The 10,901-nt window shown below is 44.9% G+C and overlaps 1 protein-coding gene across 1 annotated transcript in view; it reads right to left on the bottom strand.

Annotated features, from left to right (window-relative positions):
- gtf2e1 (general transcription factor IIE, polypeptide 1, alpha) overlaps positions 1 to 10,719 on the bottom strand; it is a 20,914-nt gene extending 10,195 nt beyond the window's left edge. The window contains exons 1-2 of the mRNA XM_017702982.2: positions 10,648 to 10,719; positions 7,455 to 8,075 (exon numbers count right to left, since the gene is read on the bottom strand). Of these exons, the coding sequence (XP_017558471.1) occupies positions 7,455 to 7,902 (448 nt within the window). The 5' untranslated portion in view covers positions 7,903 to 8,075; positions 10,648 to 10,719. The remainder of the gene's footprint in view (positions 1 to 7,454; positions 8,076 to 10,647) is intronic.
- Between the last annotated feature and the right edge of the window lie 182 nt (positions 10,720 to 10,901).

The raw sequence follows: 10,901 nt of genomic DNA, 5'->3' as shown, positions 1-10,901 counted from the left end.
AAGAAGAGACGATTACAGGTAATGACAGAGCGGAGCAACACGGCTTTAACAGCAGAGCCATCAAACGCTCAGCACTACACTCCCTCACACTCCTGCTCACTCTCTCACTCACACTCTCTCACTTTCACTTATTCTCACTGACAATCACTCACTCCCTCTCTCACTCCCACTGACACTCACTCCCTGACACTCACTGATCCTCACTCCCTCCCTCCCTCCCTCCTTCCCTCACTCCCTCCCTCACTCCTTCCCTCACTCCCTCCCTCACTCCCACTGACACTCCCTCCCTCCCTCCCTCACTGACACTCCCTCCCTCCCTCCCTCACTCCCTCCCACTGACACTCCCTCCCTCCCTCCCTCACTCCCACTGACACTCCCTCCCTCCCTCCCACTGACACTCCCTCCCTCCCTCCCTCACTCCCACTGACACTCCCTCCCTCCCTCCCTCCCTCACTGACACTCCCTCCCTCCCTCCCTCCCTCCCTCCCACTGACACTCCCTCCCTCCCTCCCTCCCTCCCTCCCTCACTCCCACTGACACTCCCTCCCTCCCTCACTCCCACTGACACTCCCTCCCTCCCTCCCTCCCTCCCTCCCTCGAGAGATCAGTGTGCTGTGCAGGCCTTCATTAAGTCTTTCACAGAGTAAAACGTGGGGCTTTGTGTGTGGATAGTTTATGCTTTTCATCATATATGAATAAATGTGTGCTAAATTACACTGCGCCCGCTCTCTGCCTCGTCACGGCTCCTTTCAAAGCGAGAGGGAGCGCCGTGCTCTTGTGTAAGACTAAGAACAAAAGCGCCATAGAAAAATATAAAAACGAGTTTGAAAAAAGATGACTGTGATTGTACTCGCGGCACAATTCCACACGCGGAGAGGAAAAGCTTAGCAATATTACAAAAAAATGAAAGGTCGCCGTGTTTTATAAAACACAGTTACGCTTTCTTCTTTTATTTCTGACAAACGCTACTTTCTGACGAATCTCAGAACTCTTGGTACGTCTGCGATAGCGTGGCGATGTGAACACTGAAGGAAAAACCTTGAGGTCGAAGACTTTGAGACACTTTGGCGGGCTGAACAGAGCATCCACAGGGACAGTGATGGAGGTGCGGATGAGGCAAGACGGTTATCAGGGACGAGCTTGTCTTTTATCTCTGACCCAATCAGAGCTTAAATCTCTATCTTTCCTGCCAGCTGACCAATCAAAGCAGAGATCAGAGGAGGAACTTCTGGCAGCTGCCCAATCATACAAACCTGCTGACTGAAGCCGTGTGGTCAGTCCTCATTATTGCACATGCAGTTTGTGCTGCATCATTGGCACCAGTCAGCTGTCGTTTTTCCGGTGCGTCCGGCTCTCTTGCCACTACAGTTATAGATTTTGAGTGTCCCGTATTGTTGCCGCTACTTTTCGCCATACGTTTTTCAGTCTCACTGCCGACATTTGTTGGCCATAATTTTTGCAATGTCCTGCCCCACTGGTACCAGTCAGCTGTGAGAGTTTATACCGCTCAACACGGCGGAGCAGAAACTGGTCTGCAGAGGAGACGAAGTTCATGCTCTGATCTTTAAAAGACGGCGGTGGGACGGACGTCCAGCTTACGCGTCTCAGAACACGACGTCTTCCTCTCGGCCTTCTTTAATAAGGACATGTGAAGGACGTTTTCCTGAGTCTGACGTCATTTTAAAGCAGTTAAAAACACAATCACTGCTCACTGCTGCTCATCTCACTCTGACTGGACTCATGTGATGCTCGTTGTCATGGTAACGTCTACCCCAAGCGTTACTGCAGGGATGTGTATAATTCTGGATTGGATTACTTGTAGTGAGGATATAAACAGAGATTTGCCATCAGATTGTTGAGTGGAGTGAGAATAAACACCTCAGTCTGAATCTATAATCGGGATGTGTTCAATCGGATTGGCGAAAATCTTTGCCTGCAAACACAGACGCTGTCCAATTTACCTGAAACCTGTCCAAACGGTCATAGATTTGTTGTGGTATGGGCTGGGCAAGCTTTTTGGGTGGTCCTATAGCTGTCTAGTAACCTCAATGCAGCATGAGGACTTTTAAACCCAGCTAGACAGTACAGATATAAAAACTGCATAACAATAGTTTGGTTACTTTGTGGCGTTCTAGATACAGAGTCACAAATGTGAAACAAAACATATAAAAAGTCAAAGAGGCAAAAACCGACTGATTTGATATCGCAAAGAAGTCTAATAAACTAAGATAGGATGTAGTGTCAGAAGAACATGATTAACCGCATCTTTACTTTGTTCTAATCGTTGACCACCTGAAGAGCAGCAAAGAACAACAGAGCAGAACCCGAACAAAATAATATCGTTATTGACATTTTTATTATTCTAAACTGCAAAACTTTCACTCAACTTTGTGAAAGACGCATTATTTTGGGGTAAACAAAAGGGAAGCGTCCCATAATAACGCCACAACGTCGATGGTCGTCAACTACAGATGTGAAGAGGCTTAATCAATGGGAATAAAGACAGAAGCAATGTTAACCCAACAGCTCTCTCAGAGAGGGAATCAATGGGCAGGGACATCGCTGTGGTGAGACCGTGTGCGTGTTTGAGAGGTGCCTCCCGGTCAGACTCTCTCCGGCGCGGTCAGCAGTGCGGCTGCTCTTTACCTACCTGCCTGCGTGACCGCCCCGCTGTGTATCCTAGCAACAGCTCGCCTCTCTTGCCTGCCTTTCCCCTTTCCCCCCTGGCAGCGGACTGCAGGGGTCTTCACCTCCCCTCTCTACCTCATCACTCCATCACGCATCACTCACTCGAACTCTTTTGTCTCACACTCGTTTCTCTTCTTCTCAGTGATGTTTTAACTCTGATCTTGTCACTCATTGCCATTTAATAATATGTTGCAAAATACAGTACAAATATACTGGATAATCATTTCTGGGCTGCGACTATTGCTCATACTATTAAACTGGAAGGTTTAATGACTAATCATGTAATATTTTACAAAAAGGACAAGAAGTACAAATGAACTTAACGGATTAGAACTAAATCATTGATGCACAGCCTTTCAAAGGCTCAGCGTCTGTGTTTACATGCAAAGATTTTCGCCAATCCGATTGAATACATTCTGATTATAGATGAAGACTGAGGTGTTTATTCTCACTCTACTCAACAATCTGATGGAAAACCCGTTTACATGCTCACCACAAGTAATCTGATCCAAAATTACGTTACCGTGACAACGAGCATCACGTGAGTCCAGTCAGAGTGAGATGAGCAGCAGTGAGCAGTGATTGTGTTTTTAATCGCTTTAAAATGACGTCAGACTCAGAAAAACTTCGTCTCCTCCGCAGACCAGTTTCTGCTCCGCCATGTCGAGCAGTATAAAGTCTCGTGCGCAGAACTTCAACTTTCTGATAGGGAATGTAATCGGATTCAGGCGTTTACTCGGATATTATTCTTCTATTTAACGCATTATTTACAGGATTAACCACCTCGTTCAATCGGATAGAAAATTGTGTTCTGAATGACCTTAACTGGACTAGACTATTCTGACTGAGGCGTTTATGTGGACGTCTTCTATTCCGATTGAGCTATTAATACGATTATCAACAGGTTATGAAGCTGCATGTAAACGTGGCTACTTTTTAGGAACTTTTTTTTTTTTTTACATCATCTGAAAATGCTTGCGGCTCTTTACATTATTCAAAATTTCATGATGACTCGACTAAAAGAAACTGTTCAATATTACTTGTATGGGTAAACTTTTACATAAAACCATATATAAACACTACATGGTGTTTCCATCAGGCTCCTTTTCGCACTGCTGCTTTAACACAAAGCAACAATAAGAGAATTTGATACGTGCAACTTGCTAATAGGTCATTATTGGGGCAGACGTGGGCTGGAGGTCAGGGAACCAGCCTCGTGACCGGAAGGTTGCCGGTTCGATCCCCAGAGCCGACAGCACATGACTGAGGTGTCCTTGAGCAAGACACCTAACCCCCAATTGCTCCCCGGGCGCTGCAGATTGGGCTGCCCACCGCTCCAGGCAAGTGTGCTCACTGCCCCCTAGTGTGTGTGTGTGCTCACTAGTGTGTATGTGGTGTTTCACTTCATGGATGGGTTAAATGAGGAGGTGAAATTTCCCCGTTGTGGGACTAATAAGGGTCTCTTAATCTTAGTTATTGATTTATCGAGAAAGAAAATTCTGATCTTTTTTAAAAACTTAATAGTAGGATTAACACAACAGCCGTAAAAACAAGAAGTTTAAGACCGACCTCAGCAGTGAGAAACAGTGATCATCACAGGGCTCATGTGTATTTTGCAACCTATTACAAAAGCCAATATAACGATGGTGATTAACAATGTATTGTGCAGCTCTAGCGGCGTATATGCATGTGGGTGGGCGGCCTACCGGAGTGATTTCCTGCAGCGTGCTCATGTAAATTCATGCGTAAAAGTGAATCTGTGGGCTAGTGAGTTTCAGCCTTTTAACTATTAATGAAGTAAGTGAAGCAGCAGGACGAAGACGTTCAGTTTTCAAAGTTTCAGGCTCAGGATATTTCCGTGGTTCGAACTTAACAGCGGGTGAGATGAGCTGCTCGATTTGTAAACGTACCGCGTTGTGCCTTCCACCAGCCGACGTTACGACACGTCCACAAAGGCGCCACTCAGATGGCGTTTCTCCTACCGTAGCCTTGAAAAGAAAGCGTGAGGCAGATTCAGCCAAGAACGCCACGGCCAATGCTACCGAAGTTGCGCAGCTGCAGTGGGAGAAAACGAGGGGGCTTCTCAGAAGCACCTACTTTATAGCAGAATCAAACTGCCTACTTCAAAATTTGGTCATCTGGTTAAACTCATGAAAAAGGCGGAGTGTCCTTCTTTCAAAAAGTACGAGACAAGGTAAGACCTGTAGTTAAGCTCACAAGTAGTACCCCCCCTCAAAGTGTATAACCCCCCCCCCAACCCCACTGTAAAAATCCCACCCTATGTAAAACATATGAATTCCCTCCATTCTGAAAAATACATTTCAGGCCTTACAACATTACACTGACTTGGAGTTAAAACACTAAGAAACCATAGACGGCCCGGGGGGGGGGGGGGGGGGGGGGGGGTGTTAGGAGGGCTGCAGCCTGACCACGTGGTGCAAAGAAGACTGTAGGTCTAAAGCCACACACGCAGGAGAGCCACAACAAATTAACAACGGCCTACTTATTTAGGAAATCTCCCTCCTGATTCACACAAAAGCTCCTGTATTAATTAATGTATCCTCAAGCAAGCAGCAGTGCACATGTAGTTTCACTGTTTTTGCCGTCTGCCAGTACGAAAGCAGGTATAAAATGCAGCGGGTTTAGTGTGGTGTAATAAACGGATGGCGGCCCACCGCCCCATTCAATGATCCACTGGCGCCAGGCCTGCCATTAAGGCATTTAACACTTATGCTAACTACCACATGCTCAGAAAAAAGGCAGTAAACTGTCACTGGGGCAGGAGCCCTCTTGTCACTGGGGTGGTTCCCTGGGCTGGAGGTTAAGGATCCAGCCTCGTGACCGGAAGGTCGCCGGTTCGATCCCCAGAGCCGACAGCACATGACTGAGGTGTCCTTGAGCAAGACACCTAACCCCCAACTGCTCCCCGGGCGCTGCGGATAGGGCTGCCCACCGCTCCGGGCAAGTATGCTCACTGCCCCTAGTGTGTGTGTGTGCTCACTAGAGTGTATGTGGTGTTTCACTTCACGTTTGGGTTAAATGCGGAGTTGAAATTTCCCCCATTGTGGGACTAATAAGGGTCACTTAATCTTAATCTTAAGAGTCCATCTCAGTTCCTTTAGTCAGGGAACACAACTGAACCATAATCCACTGAAATGACTCCACACACCCCGTCTCGTTTTAAAACACAAATAAGTACATTTCACCTGATAAACCTATTTAAGGTGCACAATTTGGACCTTAAAACCACTGCAGAACCTTTAGGGGCACATTTACATTGTTTGTACCTTGATGAATGGAAAATGCACCTGTGCAGAACCTTTATTTCCAACACTGTAGGCCTGAGCAGCTGTCCGAATCATTAAAAAAAAAAAAAAAACCTCCAAAAAAAAATCTCCAGTTCATTAGAAGTGGACACATATCGCTGCTGTCGGAAGAAAACCTTGTATCTCCAAAATAGTAACTTTACAGGAGAAGGAAAAAACATACTTCACTTTCAATGTAAGTCAATGGAACCAGAATTTTTCCCATGACATTTTGGGTCGTTTCTTTTGGTCCATTCATCACAAAATTCACAAACAATGTAAAGAGTAACAGACACTTTCAAATTATGTCCAAAACTGAAAAATGCCAAAAATGGAGATACAAGGTTTTCAGGTGAGAAATTCCATCCAGATGAACAACCTCACCGCGTTTTCATAACTCTGCTGCCATCTAGTGTATATTTCTGTCACTGCAAGCTCAGGAAAAGGTGGGATCAGTCCTAATCCTGGAGATATTGATGAAACACAATGCTTGGACCCCACAGATTGCCACTTGTGGCTATATTTGCAGACAGATCCTTAGCAGCTCATAGCAAATAACAGCCCACGGAAGATGTTATTTGAGAAAAAAACAACCCATTTCATTCGATCGTTATATTGGCTGCAAGCAATAATGCATGTTTATCTTTTCGCACCCTCAGTTTAAAAGCTAATAAAGAAAGAAATCTGAATAAGAGAAAATGAAAACAACTAGGGCTGAACAATCTAACAGCTATCTAATCGCGATTTTTCTGACCAATATTGCCAATTAAATGCAGTGATTTTCTATAAATTATAGTTAATTATAGTAGAATTTCCAGGCTTGAAGACCAGAATATCTACTTTTTCTGGCGTGAAGCTCGGATGCCGAGTGAGTCCGACTACCAGTTGTGATGCCACATATATAGAACAAGGGTGACTTGTTGCTTCTGATTGGCATCACTTACCTACAAGCAGCTTACAAGCTCAATGCAATTAGCTTTTCTCCACTTAAAACTTAGGACGATATTGCTGAGAATATATATAATATATAATAAAAATTGCAGCTATTGCGATTTGAAAACTGCACTCTTTCTGTTTTCGACTTTGATGTAAGAACAATTCATCGTTCAGCTTGAAAACCAACTTTACTGCTCATTTTCAGCTTTATGAACCATTAGGTAACATTAACAACAGCTCATGGATTTGGAAAGTTCATTTTTCCTCTTGCAAAAGTTTGATAAATTAGCATAAAGGAGTTCAGTATGAAAATCAATGTGCTGCATTCGCACCTGCTTCAAGTCTTCGAGACGAAGTTGCAGATGCCATCCTAGCTCTGACAGCAGGCCCCTCATTAAATCTACATTGCCTGATTCACATAAACATGTTTATCTGTAGCATACGTAATGTAATATATGGTTATGATGGACATTCGGTCCCACAGTTATTAGTGGCAATGTGTCCACTTGCCTCGTCTGGACTCACCTGTCATTGAGTCAAACAGCTGGTTGGCCTCCAGGTCGGTGAAGGTGCTGTGGCAGCAGGGGCACCGGAAGGACGCTCTGTTCGTCGAGTCGCGCTCGTCTGTCTCGATGCGCCGCCGCATGTGGTCCAACTTGTACTTGACCACGTTGACCAGCAGGCGGTAGTTGATGAAGTAGTAGTTGTGGCGGGTGGTCTTTCCGTCGGGCGCCGTCTCCACGCGCATGCGGCACTTGACGAACTTGTCGCCTTTCAGCGTGTTGAGCACGGACCGCAGCTGCTTGCGGTCGAACTTCAGCAGCTCCAGCATGTCCTCCTCTCGCACGCAGGGGTTGCGGATCAGCACGTCCAGCGCCAGTGCGTGCTCAATGCCGTAGAAGCCCCGGACCACCTGCTTGGCCAGGCGCTTCAGAGCTGCCGGAACCTCCGTCAGCAGCTCCGGCTCAGTCATGACGGAGGAGGCAGGAGGAGGCACCGGTGATAGAGTAGCAACGAAAGGGCTGGAGTGACGCTCACGGAGGTGAAGGGTGTAGCCTCAGGGAGCCGGAGAACCAGAGGTTCACCTGTGGAGCTGCAGGCAGGATAACAGATGAGGTCAAATGATTGGTCCTACAGGACGGAGATCTGTGAAAAAACAGAAAGAGGGAGAGAGAGAGAGATTTGATTAGCCAAGTCAACGCAGCTCAACACTGAGAACACTACTTCTCCCACACTCGGCATCTTTCTAATGCTACACTATACTACGGTTTGGCCCCCCAAAGACGACTGACCCACCCTGTATGTCCAGACGTAGCCAAACAGGCCTTTAATTTGTGAATACAGCTACGTTATATTGAGTTTATGCACACAAAGCTTGTATAATCTCCATAATATATAATCTCTCAGTCCATGACTGAGGTGTCCTTGAGCAAGACCCCCAATTGCTCCTGTGGATAGGGCTGCCCACCACTCTAGGCAAGTGTGCTCACTGCCCCCTAGTGTGTGTGTATTCACTGGTGCGTATGTGGTGTTTCACTTCACGGATGGGTTAAATGCGGAGGTGGAATTTCCCCGTTTGTGGGATTAAAAAAGTACCACTTAGCTTAACTTAGGAGCAGCCACACCTGAGTCTATGGCCAGCGCCCAATGCCAAGCTACAGCTACAGACATACAAAGCACCGGGCTGTGGAGCGGTGAAACCGTGCTCTCTGGCATGATGGAGCTCCGTCCCATCCAGGACTAATCATCCAACATCAGTACCTGATCTCACTACTGCTCTTGGGGTGAATGCAATCAAATCCTCACAGCAATGTTCCAACATCTACTGTAAAGGCGTCCCATAAGAGTCGAGGCTGTTACTGCAGTAAAAGGGGACAAATTCCTTATTAATACACTTGATTTCATAAGATGAGCAGTTGTCCACGGCATTTTTACCCACCGGATCCACGTGAACTTCGTCCTGTCTACCCAAGCTATTAAGGAAGTTTACATAGGAATTTCAGCAGCGTCTCTCTCAACATCACGATGTCTGAAGAGCGTGGGTTAAAGGGGAACCTCACTGGTTTTTCAAAATTTCTTACCACATCTGATTTTGAGTGGCAGTCATTGGAACCAGACGACTGACGAGTGTAGCGCCTCTAAAAGCTCCCTAACAGAAAGGAATTACATGACCCGGTTATGAATAAGCTGCCTGATATCTGAGACACACCTATTTTAACCCATTCACGGCACAGATACAGTACTGGGCGAAGGTCTGAGGCTCCCAAGACACGTTTTTCAAAAGCTATCTATTTGTGTAGTTTGTGTTTATTTGCTGAGAAAAGTGTTAATATTTGAATAAACAAATATTAGTTAATAATGATTGTGTGTGTGTGTGTGTGTGTGTATATATATATATATATCACTGCTGTCGGAAGAAAACCTCTTATCTCCATTTTTGTTGTTATTCAGTTTTTGACATCCTTTGAAAATACCTGCTGTTCTGTACATTGTGAGCAAATTTCATGAAGAACGGCCCAAAAGAAATATCCCCAAATTACTTGGAAAGACGTCTGGTTCCATAGACTTACATTAAAAGTGAAGTATATTTTTTCCTTCTCCTGTAAAGTTACCATTTTCAAGATATGAGGTTTTCTTCCGACAACAACGACATATATATATATATATATATAATATATATATATATAAATAATAAATAGTGATTTTCTGGATGTTTGTTTGTTTGTTTAACCATCTCCAAGCCTCTCCTTGAGGAAGACCAGTATTATATGTAGTTATAAAGCAGCTCCTGGTTTGACCAATCAGTGCTCAGTAAATTGAGCTCATGATGTAATTGATGATATTAAAGAGTCTCTGTGGCGGCTGTGAAGGTGTCCAGGAAAAAATACGAACCTGAGAAATTCTCGTTACTGTTTATAGTTTTTCTGTTTATTTGAATTATGAATACGACTTTATTCTAATGTATATCGTGATAAACTCCCTGCTGAGGTCGACTGTTTAAACATTTGCCTAGATCCCTAAAACTTTCGCACAGCACTGCATATATAAAGGGTTACGGTAAGACAGATCCCAGACAAGACTAGCTGCCATCATCAACAGGACATAAACCCTCAGAGGACTCGTGTAGGTTCTCTGGTGGTTCTGGACGGTAAATAAAAGGCTGTATTTGTGGTGATGGCACTGAGACACCTGGTTCCCATCACCACCACTGTAGTCTCTGCAAATGAACCATTTCACCTCAAACCACTCTGGACGCCTCTGTTTACATCTCAAGGACTGAATTACTATTTATTTTTTTTTTTTAATCCACAGCAACTTAGTTCTCGATATCTCAACATGAAGTGGTCAATAAAGATGTAAACAACACTTGGATGGACATTTGAAGGAAAGCCGGTTTAACCCACTGGACTCATGGAAACGGTGTCCAAAAAGTGTCTATGCACCCCAGTTAGGTTATTTATGAGATTTACTTGTGAATTAGCGTTCAGGACGATCTATCTCAGTGTGGAAATGTCTAAAAAATTCCCAGGAGTCTGGCTTAACTCGGGAATTGCACTGATAGCAGTTAGCTTGGCTCGCCAGATCAACTTGTACAGGACAGTAGCTAAGCTAACGTATTAGTAGTATCTTTAACCTCGATATAAACCGTTTCCACATCTTCTCTTGTGGGAAAGGTGGTCGGAAAAAGCTGAAATAAGGAAAACAGGGCGTTACAAACCGAAACGGAGCTGCTTCTTCACTCTGAACACCAGCTAACTGCTCTTCTTCCTGCCGCTGGCGCGGAGAGCCTGGAAAAGGAACGGTTCCCACGCTCGCAACACACACGATAAGAGTCCCAACGTGTCCTGTAAACTCATCCTAGTGATACAGTATGAAAAGAACGCATGCTTCATTAAAACCCACACACATACAATTTTGCATTATTAATTTTTATTTTAATTTTAAGAACTTTTTATGAACATTTTGGGACTC

Source organism: Pygocentrus nattereri, chromosome 6 (genome assembly GCF_015220715.1).
Source record: "Pygocentrus nattereri isolate fPygNat1 chromosome 6, fPygNat1.pri, whole genome shotgun sequence".
Lineage (NCBI taxonomy): Eukaryota > Metazoa > Chordata > Actinopteri > Characiformes > Serrasalmidae > Pygocentrus > Pygocentrus nattereri.
This window is presented reverse-complemented; position numbering and strand designations above follow the sequence as displayed.